The following is a 16,985-nucleotide window of genomic DNA, read 5'->3' on the forward strand; positions in this document are numbered from 1 at the left end:
GCTATGACTCTTTTCCAGGGAAGGAAGAAGATTCTGTGACTACATCTGCTCAGCTTTGATATCTCCAAGGCCAGTTCTTCTTTCAGGACAGCGGAGGTAAAACACGTATAAAGGGTCAGCACTGAGTTCCCTCAATGGTTGCAGAGTGAGATAACCAAGTTTCTATACTTGCTTACTCCCTCTGTTGCTGAAAAATGAGAAGTATTTATATTGAATAACAAGAAACTCCAAAGTCTGAAGCTCTGACTCTACTGCCTGTATTGTTCGCAGCATACACTCTGTTGACTCCATCTTCATTCTGGGAGCAGGAGAACGAGCAGTTCCACGTGACAAATCCAGACAGCAACATCAGAAGAAATTTGTGTTTTTTTTCTAAAATTTTTTTATTGAAATGTATAAACAGAGGAAAGTTGATATATCATAATAAGTATACAGCTTGAAGTGTTTTCACAAACTTAATAGCTAACTTAATCACTCAAATTAATATTTCTCATTCATGCCATCCTACAAAACCTAGGAAAGCACATCCACCTTTCTTTATTCATTCGCTGTCCAGCTAGGATAGAGCAGAGGAGGAGAATGTGTGGAAACACTGGAATATATGGTTAAGTATAAAACTTAGGTTACTAAGGTTCACCTCAATACCTGTTATCAATTATTAACTTCCTGGATTCTTATAGTAAAGTATCTGAAAACCTTAGAGACTATGAGAGACTTCCTGGTAGCAGAATATCTGTATGGTCTCTTCCCTGTAGGGATCCTTTCTTGATGGTCAAAACAGGGGACCTGAGGTACCTAGCAGGGTAATGGAAACATGAGTAGGAACTAGGAAGTGATGAATCAGATGAATAGGGGGGAGAAATGGGGATACATTCCCACCACTGAAGCCCATCAGCAAGTAGGCTTGTTCCTCAGCTACCCCATCCCTCTATCTTCTAGTAAGATAGAGCAGTTGTTTGTCACATGCAGTTCATGCAATGAAAGACAGTGATTTAAATGTTGAGGGGTGTGTACCTTCAGACCTTATGAAGCAAAGGAGGACTTATGTGATTTCTGCCAGTCTGAGTCTCTTTCTCATAAAGCCCATATAAAAGAGAGTTTGTAAGAACAGAGCTGGGTTCCCTATTGATGGAGTTTTCTTCTATTCTCACAGATTTCCAAAGTTGAGAATGCTGGCTAGAAATGACTCCTTAGTGCCTAAATTTATTCTTGCTGGATTAACAGACCGTCCAGAGCTCCAGCAGCCCCTCTCTTACCTGTTTCTAATGATCTACATTGTCACCATGGTGGGCAACCTGGGCTCGATCATTCTTATTGGTCTAAATTCTCATCTCCACACCCCCGTGTACTATTTAGTCTTCAACTTATCCTTCATTGATCTCTGTTACTCCTTTGTTTTCACCCCCCAGATGCTGATGAACTTTGTATTCAGGAAGAATATCATCTCCTATGTTGGGCATGACTCAGCTGTTTTTCTTTCTCTTTTTTGTCATCTCTGAGTGCTATATGTTGACCTCAATGGCCTGTGATCGCTATGTGGCCATCTGTACTACAATGCTATATAAGGTCACCATATCCCATAAGGTCTGTTTGGTGCTATCTTTGGCTGTGTATGTGATGGGGTTTACTGGAGCCTCTGCCCACACAGGGTGCATGCTTAGATGAACCTTCTGCAGTGTTAATATCAACCATTACTTGTGTGACATCCTCCCACTCCTCCAAGTCTCTTGCACCAGCACTTATGTCAGTGAGGTGGTAGTTCTCATTGTTATGGGTATTAATATCACAGTACCCAGTTTCACCATCCTAGTTTCTTACATCTTCATCCTTACTAGCATTCTTCATATCAAATCTGCTCAGGGAAGATCGAAAGCCTTCAGCACGTGTAGCTCCCACATCATTGCTCTTTCTCTTTTTTTTTTGGTTCAGCAGCATTCATGTACCTTAAATATTCTTCTCCTGGATCTATGGAGCAGGGAAAAGTTTCTTCTGTTTTTTATACTAATGTGGGACCCATGCTCAGTCCTCTGATTTAGTTTGAGGAACAAAGATGTCAGAGTTGCACTGAGAAAATCCCTGTTTAAAATCCAGAGGAGAAACATGTTCTAATTACAAACAACAATAATGTAAAGATATTCAATTTTTATTGTCTTCGAAGATGATATTTGTTCATAGCTGTGTTTCTTCTACAGATTGTGTTATATGTGGTATAATAGACTTGTCTCATCACTTTCCTTATAGCTTGTCTAACTTTTCCTACTTATCTCTTGCACCTTGTACCAGTTTCCTAAATAACTAGTAGCATCTTTATAAGAGGAAAATATGAACTGATTTTTTTCATACTATCTTTGTCTCCTGGGCTATTCCTAATCTGGACAAATATGGTGAGTTTCATAAATACATAAAGTTAAAATTAGAGCTTGCTGTTCTAGACACAGAAGTGCCCAAACACTGCAGAATAATTGTCTTTTAAAACAATATTGTTCCTGGTATAGGAAGAAGGATTCAAAGAAATGTCTTCATTGCAAATTGCATATATAGCTTAAAGTAGGATCAGATCCTTCTGATGTTATCATTTTGTTCTATTTTTCATACCACTTTTCCTTTTATTATTATTACTTTTCTTGTTCCCTTTGAAAATGGCCAAATCTGTTTTACATGCCACCTGCTTCTGAGAACCTCTATAAGGCAAATGCCTTTAATATTGAAGAGAATACATATAACACCACCATTTATTGCCAAACATGGCATTAAGAGGGGATGATTAGAAGAATAATACATATGTATCTCAGGATCCCAGTAAGCATAATGGGTGGTTTATTATAAAATTTGTGTTTATTACTCTCTAAAATGACACCAGATATTTTGAAAAAAGCACATGGTTTTACTGTCAATTTTGTTTTTTATCACTTTAGGAAAATACTACACATGGTGTTAGGAGAACCATTTTAGCCATGTTTCACTTATCCAGTGCAGTATCATGAAAAAAGTTGTGTATTAATATAGTAAACCATATTCCTAGCAACATTTTTTGAACATACTTAAACCTCGTCTCACCAGTAAGGCAATAAATATATTTACCTAGATGCTTCTCCCTATAATTTCCCTATTTCTCCAATGCTTTTCCCATTCATATATTTAGAGTATCAAATATAGTGGTAGGTCAAAAATATTCTTGTTGAATTGGATTATCTTGTTTGAATAATAACTAATACATTTAATGTTATAAATAATAATTAATAAAATATAGTAATAAATGACAATAACAAAAAATAAGTCAGAAAGAACTTTGGGGTATAATTTCTTTTGAGGAGTAAAGTGTGGCAACCATAGAGAGGTGCTGCTAACTCCCTTTCAGTAGAGCCACCTGTGGGGAGCATCATTGACTGTCTATAGCCGATACTCCTTTGGATCCACCATAGTGTTCAGGCAGAGTCCATGCTTACTCTAAGATGGCCTCAGCCAATGGCTTAGCATGGTGGGTCATACTGGACCTGGCCAATTTCTGTGTAACGTGAATCTCTTCTGATAGGCAGTCTTTGTTTAGGGACTTCCTATCATCCTATTTGAGATTTTTTTGAACTGCACTGTGGTCTGAGGTTTTCCTACCCAATCCTTTCTTCTCTCTCTCCTTTCGTAGGTATCACACTTTCATCCTGGTCTGAAGGCTTTCTCACTGACTCCCACTCATTCCCATTTTATCCTTCACAGGCACTTACCACAATAAATGTCTTGGAAGTCTAATCATTTCTTAGCATCTGTTTCTTGGAGAACTCTAAAATGACATAGAGGACTTAACACTAACTGATTTTAAACCTTAGTTTTAGGATATGGTAATCAAGACAGATTGGTTTTGTTACAAATATAGATAAATCCATGGGACACAATAGAATATTCAGAAACAGATCCTCACTTATATAGTTGACTGATTTTTAACTGAGCAACTGTGTAAATCCGTAAGTAAAGAAAAATCATTCTAAGCAATTGATGCTGGAAATACTAACTACTCATGAGGAAAACAATGAACTTTGATCTCTACCTCACATCATACACAAAAATTAATTTTAAATAGATCAAAACTATACACATGAAACTTTAACATTAACCTTCTAGAAGAAAACATAGAAAAGTATGTTAGTGTAGGCACAGATTTCTTAAACATATTCTGGAAAGCACTAAATCTAAAAGAAAAAAAAGAGAAAATGAGTTTCATTTAAATTAGAACATCTGTTTATCAAAAAAATATTTATAGGCAAGACACAGACTGGAAGAATATTTGCAAAACATATATTTGATAAAGGTATTGTATCCAGAATATATAACAAATTAATTAAAATGTATCTCAGTGATAAAAAGATCACATCATATATTGGCAAATGATTTGAAAGACACATCCCGAACGAACATATGTAAATAGCCAATAAGCACATGGAAATGGGCCTAACTTGGTAAACCCCCTTATGTATAGTGAATAGCTGGACAACAGTTCCTTAACAGCTGTAGTATCCTCCCTCACTTTATTGCCCAGACTTTGCCCCTTGAGTGGCTCAAGCACTTGTCAGGCCTTCTTCTTGGTCTCCCTCCATGTTGGGCCTTGCACCCTCTTGGAGCCTCTATTGCAGAGGTCCAAGCACCAGCTGTGGGGCATCTCCAAACCCTCCATTAATCCAAGCACCAATCCTATAGAGCTTTTCCTCTTAGATTCTAGAATCTGGTTATGCTTCTTATTCTTTCTGTTTGTTCTATCAGTTCTGGGTAGCTATTTTTTATAGGTTACTAGTCTTTATGTTTTCTCTGCTTCATCTTTTGCTCTTTCCTCCTTGCAATGTCTATATATCCAATTATCTTTTTTTTTTTTTTTTTTTTTTTTTGCGGTACGTGGGCCTCTCACTGTTGTGGCCTCTCCCGTTGCGGAGCACAGGCTCCGGACGCGCAGGCTCAGCGGCCATGGCTCACGGGCCCAGCCGCTCCACGGCATGTGGGATCCTCCCGGACCAGGGCACGAACCCGTGTCCCCTGCATTGGCAGGTGGACTCTCAACCACTGCGCCACCAGGGAAGCCCTGAAACAGGGAACACCTTTTATGTGATTTTGTTGGACTGACTTGCCCATCTCACAAGACATATCCTGTCTAATTAGCACATGCCAAACTGGATCAGTGATTAGTCAGAAATAGTCATTTGACTACAGTCTTTTCTGCTAAAATTATTTAAACAAACTTTTCTTCTTGTAGTTACTGAATTGGTAAGATTAAATCTAGGGATTCTAGTAGTCCTGTTTTCACTACATGGGGAGAGTTCATCTGAGGTTAAAATGCAGTAGAACCAAGCAGACAAAATGCGTGGAGAGAGACACGCCTCCATGAATGGTTGGCCCTGTCCAGCCAAATAAAAGGCCATGTATATTCATGACTTACCAGTTTCACACACTTTTTGGGATTATGTTGGTTTATGTAGGCAAAATATAGTTGCAGGCATGACACATGCCTTGTAGTCTGAATGTGATATCCAATTTCCCAGCACACTCTGCTGGCAGTATGAGTCAGTAAAATGCCTGGCTCGGTCTGTGAATCAGGTTGACTTTATATTCTTTTGATCAACATGGCAAAAATGATCATTTAAAATTATTAAAATCACAACTCATATAAAACTAAAATGATTAAAAATTCAATTGTAGTGTTTTAAAAATAACTATAATTATAGAATTTGAAGTAAAAATTATTTCAATATATCAAGCGTTTTTAAAACACCTTTAGGATATTTGGAAGTATTATGTCCATAACTTGATGAATTTCTTGAAGATATGGGTAGATATGGCTTTATTATCCTTCTGTATATGCTGCATAAATACAATTTTAATTGGGAAAAATGTTTGTTTTCTTCATGCGGTATCCCCAGATGAATTCACATTAAAGGCATCGAGCCTAGAGTATATCCTAGACAGATGCTCTCAGAAGGGTAAGAATAGAATGTGTCTGACGTGATGGCATATACCGTACTTTGGCCAGCGTCAAGAATGGTCAGCCAAGTGAGGCACTCACTGCTCTATTTCAACAGCCCGACCAAAAAGGCACTCCACCACCTGCTTACCAGCTACAGCAGCCACACGCAGAGGGGTCAGTGCCTGTGGTGGACCAGAGTCCCACAGGGATGCTGGGGGAGTCTGTTTCAGGTGCCCAGGAGCACAGTGCTTGGCCTGTGGTGGATGCCAGGCAAGGAGTCCTGATGTTCACAGCTCCAGGCAGATGCCCTAGTCTCTGACTCCCCATTTCACTTACTTCTGTCCATCTCCAGCCAATTTATCCTTTTCATGGCATCTAAACTAGTTGAAGTGTGATTGCTCTAAGAATGCACACGCCTTCTGCAAATTGGGTTTCTCTGTTATTTTGAAATATTTGAAATGAAAAAGCAAAATTAGTTCCAAATTTGTTGAACATTAAATTTGTCAGTAAAAAGAAAATAGCTCACATTATTTAAATATGATTTCAACGGCAAAGTTTTAAATGGTGGTAAGAATGATCTAAACTCTACCACTTATGCATACAAAATTTCTCATTGATGATGATTATAAAAGAAATTGGAGATATAGTCATTAAAAATTCTTGCTCAAGAATTGCAAATAACTATTTCAAGCACAAAGCCTGTTAACAAAGAAATTATATTCCAGAAGCAAGTACCAATTTTCATTTAGAATTATGAGTATATTTTATTTGGGAATGTTATTTAATAAAAAATGATAAATCTCATTTAAGAGATATTTTTGATGTTTGAATAATTTACATTATTATAGTAGGTAATGAATATACCAACTTTTCTGATTTTACCATCAAATATATCCTGAAAACTTCATAATACATACATTTTCAATTTAATAAATAATGCAAAATTTATATAATCACAAACCAGTTCATAAAATAGAATATTGTAGAATATTTTATTCAGTATTTTTAGCTGTTTTGAGTGGGTGGTAGACCCAATAGCCTAGCCCAACAATACCAGAAATGACAGTTGTTAAATAGCTTATTTAGTCAACTTTGTTCTCAAATTAGATTAGGTGGTAAGGGGGCATTCACTGTATAGTGATACTTTAGGTGGATGTCTTCAGCTGTTATGTCTTCAAATATTTTTCTACCACTCCTCCTCTCTGCTGTCTGGGACTCCAGTTACATATGAGGTTACTCCAATTACATAATATGATATCTTAGGGCTCACTGATGCTCTGTTCATTCTTTTCTAGGCTTTTTTTGTTGTCTCTGGATATCATTTTGGTTACTTTCTATTGCTGTTCTTTAAGTTCACTCATCGTTTCTTCTGATGTGGTGTTAACTCCATTCAACACATTTATTTTTACATAAATTTTTTAGAATTATTTTAGATTTATAGAAGAATTGTTAATGTAACACAGAGAGTTACTATATACTTCATATCTTGTTCCTCTTGCTATCTTACATTAGTGTGATACATATGTCACAGTTAGTGAACCAATATTGATAATTATTGTTAAAGTCCATACTTTATCCAGATTTTCTTAGTTTTTACCTAATGTCCCTTTTCTATCCTAGGATCCCATTCGGGATACCACATTGCGTTGATTAGTCATGTCTCATTGGGTTCCTCTTGGCTGTCACATTTTCTCAGACTTACCATGTTTTGGATAACTTTGACAGTTTTGAAGAGTATTAGTCAGGTATTTTGTAGAATATCCCTCAATTGGGATTTCTAATGTTTTTCTCATGATTATTTTTGGATTCTGTATTTTTTTGGATTTGGTGTATTTTTCATTTCACACGTTGTATTTTTCAGATCAAGGAAGTCAATATGGGCCTTGTCATGCCTTGACATTTTTTTTCTTGAATATATAGAATATATTAATAACAGCTCTTTTTTTTCTTGTCTGCTGGTTTTAAAATATGTTATTTTCAGTATGTTTCTACAGATTGAGGTTTTTCCTCATTGTGGATTGAATTTTCCTGCTTTTTGCATGCCAAGTTTTAAGCTAGTTTTTAGTTGGATTTCCTGTTATTTTAAACATGAAATGTTGCCATATTTTTAAACTGAAATTACTCATTTGTAAATTTTTTATAAGAAAGATAAAAAGAGATTGAAGCTTGGCTGTCACTATTGGTGATAGAAACACAAACACACTGTAATAATTGGCAGGGCTTATGGAGCACAAGCTTAAATGGGAAGTGATTAATGTCCCAGTTGTATCTGATTATTTTTTTTCTCGGTTTTCTTTCTTTATGTCAACTTCATTGAATTTCCCCAGGTTGGAGACATGGATTCAATATAAGTCAGAATATTCTTTATGGAAACACCCAAGCCCAATCCTGTGTAAGACTACTGACCCATCTGGTCCAGTATTAAGCCTCTAAGGTTGGTATGGAAAGGTGTGGATTGGCCTACCCATACTGATAGTAGATATTAGAGATGTGTTACAAAAACACAGACTAGTTTTCCATAGTAAGTTCTGAGAGATCTACTGAACAATATATTGTTTAAACTATTGAGCTGTATAAATTTTTACACAAATAAATTTTCCTTATAAAGTTTTATAAAAACATTTCAAATTATATTTTATGAGGTCTAGTTTACATATAGTAAAATATACAAATATGAGGTCTACAGCTTGATGACTTTTTACCTAAGTATAAACTCATTTAATCACCACCCAGAAAAAGATACAGAACATTTCCATGACCCCAGAAATTTCCCTTATGTCACTTTCTAGTCAATAGACAAATCCCATACACCAGTTGAGGTAACCATTGCTCTCATTTCTATCACTTTAATTTTGCCTGTTATTTAAAATCTTATAAAGTCATACTGTTTATACTCTTTTGAGTCTGCCATCTTCGTTCAACATAATGATTTTTGTATTTCAACCATATTGGTGCATGTATCAGAACATGTTTTATGAGAAATATCTCACTGAATGTATTTTCTACAATTTCCTTATCTGTTCTCTTATTGATGGAAATTTGGCTATTGAAATAAAACCTCAGTGAACATTCTTGTACAAGTATTTTTTCTGACTTATGCACTAACTTCTCTGTATATGTGATAGCCGTGGAATGTCTGGATCAGATGCTACATATGGTGCAACTTTATTAGAATATACCAATTTGTTTTCCAAAGTACCTATATAATTTTACTCTTCTAACAGCAGTGTATGAAAGTTCCAGGTGTTCCACATCCACATGTTCACTTGGTATAGACAGTAATTTTAGCCATTCTAGTGTGTATGCAGTGGTATCTCATTATAATATTAATTTGCATTTTCCTTAGGACAAAGGATGTTGAGATACATTTTTTCAAATTTATTAATATTTGAGCCTGTATTGCTTCTTGGAATGATAACTTTAAACCGTTTTTAAATACATATTGGAAAAAAAGAAATACAATTGTCTGTGTTCTCAGATGACATGATTGTCTCTGTAGACAGTCCCTCAAAATTGACAGCAACAACTACAAAACAAACAAACGAACAAAAAAACCTCTTGGAACTAATAAGTAGCTAGAGGAGAGTCACAGGATACAAAGTTAACATACAAAGGTTAATAGCTTTCCTATATACCAAGCACTGGATGATTGGAATTTGTAATGAAAAACTCAATACTATTCATATTGTCACCCCACCCCTACTCTCCAAAAAGAAGAAGTGATTAGTTATAAGTCTAACAAAATATATAAAGGATCTATATGTGGAAAACTACAAAACTCTAATAAAAGTAATAAAAAATCTAAATAAATGGAAAGATACTCCATGTTTGTGGATTAGAAGACTCAATTATGTTGTCAATTCTTCTTAACTTCATCTGTATCGTCAATGTGATCCCAATCAAAATCCCAGCAAGTTTTTGTGGATATCAACAAACTGACTCTAAAGTTTATATGGAAAGGGAAAAGACCCTAATTATCAAATACAATACTGAAGGAGAACAAAGTTGTAGGACAGATACTGTCCAACTTCAGGACTCACTATAAAACTACAGTAATCAAGTCAGTGTGGTAGTGATGAAAGAAAAGACAATGGATCAGAAGAGAGAACCTGACGTTGACCGACAAAATATAGTCAACTGATCTTTGACAAAAGAGCAAAGGCAATCAATGGAATAATGGTAGTCTTCTTCACAAATGATGCTAGAAAAATCAGATGCCCATTTGCAAAAACATGAGTTTAGACACAGACTTTACACCTTTCAAAAACAAACAGGGCTTCCCTGGTGGCGCAGTGGTTGAGAATCTGCCTGCCAATACAGGGGACATGGATTCGAGCCCTGGTCTGGGACGATCCCACAGGCCGCGGAGCAACTAGGCCCGTGAGCCACAACTACTGAGCCTGCGCTTCTGGAGCCTGAGGCCCGCAACAAGAGAGGCCGCGATAGTGAGAGGCCCGCGCACCGCGATGAAGAGTGGCCCCCGCTTGCTGCAACTAGAGAAAGCCCTCACACAGAAACGAAGACCTAACACAGCCAAAAATAAAAATTAATTAATTAATTAGTTTAAAAAAAAAAAGAGTAGAGGCTTCTTCCTTCAGCTCTACCATGCTGTTTATCCATTGAACTTCCAGTCAGAAGACCTGGGTTTACCTCAGGTTCTGTCACTAACAGTCAAATCTTGCATGGATCACTTCACTTCTACTGACTTTTGTTTAAAAAACAAAACAAACAAACAAAAAAAACCAGAATCAGGACCAGAATCTAGGACCCCACCCAAGATCTGCTGAATTAGATTTTGCCTTCCCATTTTCTTCCTGACACTTGCAGATTTAACTTTCTTTCCATTATATATTTACATTTAAAAATATATTATTAGCCAGTGATTCCAGATGCTTGCAGCAGCTTAGCTCAGTGTGACATAATACTGCAAATTAAAATTCTATTTAGTTAAAAAAGGTTTACATTTTTTGCATCTTTATGATAATATAGTATGGTATAAAACTTAAATTACCACTGACATTGATAAAGTAGAACATATCGGGCTTGAGTTACTTAAAAAGGAGCCAGGAATTAACAAAAGATACCATGGTATATCTCAGTGAAAAGGATCAGGCTACTGTGACCATCATGTAGGTAGAAGAAAGGAGGGTAATAGGTAGTTTTGCAATGTAAGAATAAGCTCAGAGTATCTCTACACTCATTCTCTGCCTGTATTTACACTGGTTGTGTTAAAAGTGAAAGAATGACCTTTAATTCTAATTTAGTACCTTGCTATAAACTTTTCTTGTAATGTGATTTGATGTAGTATAAACTTAAAGGGAGTGTTTCTGGTTCTTGCATCACCTAAATAAGAGTTCTTAACATTTCCAGGAAATAAAATAGTTTTACTGAATCTCTAAGGTCCTCATCAAGGCTAAGCCCAAGAATGTCTGTCTTGTGAGACACATTTCAAGTTTGCCCTAAGGAATTTTTAGTCCCCTTGTAATTTCTAAGGGTCTGATGATAATAATTGGGACTCATTTTTGTAATGATTAGGTTTTCAACTATCCTACGTGTAAAACCCATATGAGGGATTTCCCACATGTATTTCTTGCCTCTCTGCTCTTTTTCTTTTTATTCTTTCTCATTGAGTTCACCTGATTCCATGGCTTTAACCTCTGTGGAAATGGTCCCCAAATATTTTTCTCAGATTCTGGTCTTCCTCTTGAGCATTATTTAGCCTTATTTAGGTTGTATACTTCTACTTCCTTGTCCAGCTGGCAACTCAAGATCACCATGTTCAAAGCTGAATGCCTGTTGTTTATGAATATTTCCATTCTTTCTGAATTCTCTCTGTAGTTAACACCATAATTTAACCAAGCACCTAGGCTAATATCTTTGGGATTTTTTTGGTCTACTTCTATCCCCTTTGTGAGAAGTTCTGATGACTCTTTCCTTTCAGTGTCTCTTGCATGTGTTTGTTTCTTGGAATTGCTCACAGTAGCACTGTTAATTCAGGGCATTTTTATCATTCATTGACTATTGTAATTGCTTCTTGCGAGTCACCTTGCCTCCGGTCTCTCTTATGCCAGTCCATTCTGCCAGCCATTGCCATATTACTCTTTCTAAGCTTGCACTTAGATTATTTCAATCCTGTGTCAGAAAAGAAGTAAAAATGTCGAATGGTTCCTAATGGCCTCTCATAGTGAGCTGACCTTGATTTTGGCATTTGAAAACTTCCTGTATTGACCCAAATCTGCCTTTTGATCTGAGTCTTAGGCAGTCAGGGAGAGACATTGAGACCTTTCTGAGAGTCTGTGGAAGTCCTCTTTGTGACATTCAGGGAGGATGGAAATTATATTCTTTTCTCTGAGCTTAGCAACTTTGATCTGAGTCTGTGTTGCATTCAGCAGGGACCTTTCTGAGAGCTTGTGGAAGTCTGACAGTCTGGGAGGATGGAAGTTACTTTATTTCTCTGAGCTCAGTTAATCCAGCAGGATTGAGGTCCCCATGTAAAAAGGGTGAGTGTTGAATTTTATCTGTCATGTTATTCTTCCAAACCTCATCTCAGAAAGCCAAGGACTCCCTGAAATGACATACCTTCTCTCTGCTGAGACAATCATTGATCATTAGGTGGGCCTGGTAAGGTATCAAAGCAGAAGTGGAGCAGAGATGCTGTAGTCATGAGTGGTCACAGGGTTACTGAATCTTATCCCTGTAGAACTTGCTCTTAGTGTTTTTGATATATATTATCTTTAAAAATTCCCTCAGCCTTTACACAAAGGAGAAAACAAAGGCACACAGAGGGTTGGCTTGGGTTCATTCTCCTATTCTGTGTCTCAACCTAATTATAGTGGGATTGGGTGGAGAGAGCTGGGTACTCATTTTAATGTTACCCTTTGTCCTGTTCCCACAGATATGTCCTAGGGAAGAATGGCCCCAGGGAACGACTCTTCAGTGACTGAGTTTATCCTGCTGGGTTTAACACAACAGCCAGAACTCCAGCTGCCTCTCTTTTTCATTTTCCTAGGAATATATCTGGTCACCGTGGTGGGGAACATTGGCTTGATTATTCTGATTGGTCTGAACCCTCACCTGCACACTCCCATGTATTACTTTCTCTTCAACTTTTCCTTCATTGATCTCTGCTGCTCCTCTCTCATCACCCCTAAAATACTGATGAGTTTTGTAAACCAAAACGTCATCTCTTAAGCAGAGTGCATGGTTCAGCTTTGTTTCTTCTTCTTCTTTTTTATTGAAAAGTGCTGTATTTTGACGTTAATGGCCTAAGATCGATATGTGGCTTTCTGTAAGCCCCTGCTTTACAAGGTCTCCATGTCCCATCAGGTCTGCCTCACGCAGATGGTGGGTGCATACGTGATGGGGCTTGTGGGTACCATGGCCCACACTGGGTGCATGCTGAGACTCTCCTTCTGTGATGGTAACATCATCGATCATTACACGTGTGACATTCCTCCTCTCCTCCAGCTCTCCTGCGCAAGCACCTACATCAATGAGCTGGTAGTTTTCGTTGTGGTGGGTGTCAATGTCATAGTGCCCAGTCTCACCAACTCCATTTATTATACCTTGATCCTCTCCAACATCCTCTGCATCTGTTCTACAGCGGGTGGGTCCAAAGCCTTCAGTACCTGCAGCTCTCACATAATTCTGGATTCTCTTTGGATCATCAGCATTCATGTAATTGAAGCCTTTTCCTGCTGTGTCTCTGAATCGAGATAAAGTATCCACAGTTTTTTACACCATTGTGAGGCCAATGATGAATCTTTTCATTTACAGTATGAGGAACAAAGATGTCCAAGTTGCACTGAGTAAGACTTTGCATAAAAGGGTGTTCTCCTGAATGAAATCTGTGTTAGTTATTGATGCCAAATCCTCATAAGGGCAAACAACATATAAAGCTATGGAGATAATAGTAAGAAATCAAAAAAGAAATGTAAATGATTTAAAAGTGTAAATTAACTTAGTTATATAAATCACTTCTCAAGAAAATGTAAGGAAGAGGAGGATCAGCCGTTCACTTTCACCTTCTGATATTCCAATTATGCATATTTTTTGACTTTTGAAGTTGTTTCAGAGTTTTTGAATGTTCTGTTTTTCACTCTTTTTCTCTTTGGATTTGATTTTGGGAAGTTTCAATTGACTGATCTTCAAGCCACTGGTTCTTTTTCTAAACTGTGCTGGGTTTTGATGAACACATAGAAGGAATGCTTCATTTATGTTACTGTGCCTTTTATTTCTAGCATTTTCTTTTGATAGTTTTTGTTAGAGTTTCCATCTCTCTGTTTACCCATCGATTCTTACACGTTGTCTACTTTTCCCTTAGAGTCCTTAACATGTTCATTATAGACATTTTAATTTCCTGTTCAATAACTTCTACATCTCATTCTTATCTGAGTCTGGTTCTGTGGCTTGCATTACCTCTTAAGACTGTTTCTTTGTCTTGTAATATTTTGTTGAAAGATAATGTGCTGTCTCAGGTACTAACCACTTAGTTAATGGCTATTAGGGTGAGAATTTTTGGTATCCTGGCTAGGATTTTGGCTATGTTTAATTCTGTAGTGTCTATGGTTGCCAGAGTTATTTGTATGGAAATATGTTAATATAAATGTTTCAGACCTTACATGAAATTTCTAAAAATCTTATATGTTCTGGTATAATGTTGTAAGTCATAATTCTAGTTATTACTTTAAAATGTATATCTCAGAAATAACTAAATTTCCTTGTCAATTGCATTATTATGAACTTTCATCACATCTTTAACCGTGGTCACTTTTAAGTCTTTTGTCATTTACAGACAGTTCTGGGTGCACTCTGATGCTTTTGCAAAAATGTTCCTATAAAAGGGTTTCATCTTCAAGGAATTCATGGAAAAGACTCTGACAAGTACAGGTTTCTGGTAACTGACTATACTGCTGAACTGAATGAATAAGCATTTTCAGAACTCTAATGGAAAACTGATGAACTCATAAAAGTGCTAACAAAAGATCGAGATAAAAAAATTAATTACATGGGACTGAGTGAACTGCTGAGGATGATCACAATTTTTGTGACTTTCTGTTTGAATAAAAGAAAATCCCACAAGGACTCAGAGGCAAAAAATATACAAATCAATTTTCACTGCAAAGTAAAGGAGCTGTTACAGTGGAGGATCACTGGACTGAATGTCAATATTATGACGTAGTATGAGTGTGTTTCGTGTTTGGTAATTGCAATCATTGTTTGCATCCATTTACAATACTTGGTGTCAGTTTATTTATCTCTTGTAAAAATAAAATACAGTGTGGGGAAAAAATTTTTTTGTCAAAATATATTATATGTACTGTACAAGTTTACATGTCATAATAAGTATACAGCTTGATATATATTCACTAACAACAGATAATTTAATCAGCACCCAAATTAATTTATTTCGCTTTCATGCCATCCTACAAAACCTGGGAAAGCACATCCACCTTCCTTTATTCATTCTATGTTCAGCTAGGATGGAATAGAGGAGGAGAATATGTGGAAACAATGCAGTATATGGTTAAGTATAAAGTTTAGGCCACCAAGGCTCTCCTCCATACCTGTTATCAATTGTTGACTTCATGGAATCTTGTAGTAAAGTACCTGAAAATCCGAGAGACTCTTAGCAACTCCCTTCTAGGAAGCAGAATATGGTTATGGTCTCTGCCCTGTGGGAATTCTCTCTTTCTTGAAGGTCATCACAGGGGAACTGAGATAACTCGTAGAGTGATGGAAACATGAGTAGGAACTAAAAAGTGACTGGTCAGATGAATAGGATGGAGAGATGGGGATACAACCCCACCACCAAAGCCCATCAGCAAGTAGGCTTGTTCCTCAGCTACCCCATCCCTCTATCTTCTAGTAAGATAGAGCAGTTGTTTGTCCCATGCAGTTCATGCAACAAAAGACAGTGATTTAAACGTAGAGGGGTATGTGTTGCAGTACTTACAGACCCTATGAAGCAAAGGAAGACGTGATTTCTGCCAGTCTGAGTCTCTTTCTTGTAAAGCTCATATAAAAGAGAGTCTGTAAGGACAGAGCTGGGTTCCCTATTAATGTAGTTTTCTTCTATTCTCACAGATTTCCAAAGTTGAGAATGCTGGCTAGAAATGACTCCTTAGTGACTGAATTTATACTTGCTGGATTAACAGACCATCCAGAGCTCCAGCAGCCCCTCTTTTACCTGTTTCTAATGATCTACATTGTCACCATGGTGGACAACCTGGGCTTGATCATTCTTATTGGTCTAAATTCTCACCTCCACACCCCCATGTACTATTTAGTCTTCAACTTATCCTTCATTGATCTCTGTTGCTCCTCTGTTTTCACCCCCCAGATGCTGATGAACTTTGTATTCAAGAAGAATATCATCTCCTATGTTGGGCGCATGACTCAGCTGTTTTTCTTTCTCTTTTTTGTCATCTCTGAATGCTATATGTTGACCTCAATGGCCTATGACCGCTATGTGGCCATCTGTACTCCATTGCTGTATAAGGTCACCATGTTCCATAAGGTCTGTTTGGTGCTATCTTTGGCTGTGTATGTGATGGGGTTTACTGGAGCCTCTGCCCACACAGGGTACATGCTTAGATGAACCTTCTGCAACGTTAATATCAACCATTACTTGTGTGACATCCTCCCACTCCTCCAAGTCTCTTGCACCAGCACTTATGTCAGTGAGGTGGTAGTTCTCATTGTTATGGGTATTAATATCACAGTACCCAGTTTCACCATCCTAGTTTCTTACATCTTCATCCTTACTAGCATTCTTCATATCAAATCTGCTCAGGGAAGATCGAAAGCCTTCAGCACGTGTAGCTCCCACATCATTGCTCTCTCTTTTTTTGGTTCAGCAGCATTCATGTACCTTAAATATTCTTCTCCTGGATCTATGGACCTGAAAAAAATTTATTTTTTCTATACTAATGTGGTGCCCATGGTCAATCCTTTGATTTACATTTTGAGAAACAAGGATATCAAGGTTACACTGAGGAAATCCCTGTTTAAGAATCCAGAGGAGAACCATGTTCTAATTTGA

General features: G+C 37.2%; 1 protein-coding gene and 2 pseudogenes across 1 annotated transcript; all 3 read left to right on the plus strand.

The window, feature by feature from the left end:
- The first annotated feature begins 1,169 nt into the window (after window positions 1-1,169).
- LOC114887251 lies at window positions 1,170-2,109 on the plus strand (annotated as a pseudogene).
- Window positions 2,110-12,838: 10,729 nt separating this feature from the next.
- LOC114887345 lies at window positions 12,839-13,781 on the plus strand (annotated as a pseudogene).
- A 2,262-nt stretch (window positions 13,782-16,043) lies between these two features.
- Window positions 16,044-16,985, plus strand: LOC114886854 (olfactory receptor 8B3-like). Its single transcript, XM_029207919.1, is given in 1 exon segment — window positions 16,044-16,985. A coding segment is annotated over 1 exon segment (942 nt).

The sequence above is a fragment of the Monodon monoceros genome, unplaced genomic scaffold (assembly GCF_005190385.1).
Source record: "Monodon monoceros isolate NGI ecotype Baffin Bay Population unplaced genomic scaffold, NGI_Narwhal_1 Super_Scaffold_7, whole genome shotgun sequence".
Classification (NCBI taxonomy): Eukaryota; Metazoa; Chordata; class Mammalia; order Artiodactyla; family Monodontidae; genus Monodon; species Monodon monoceros.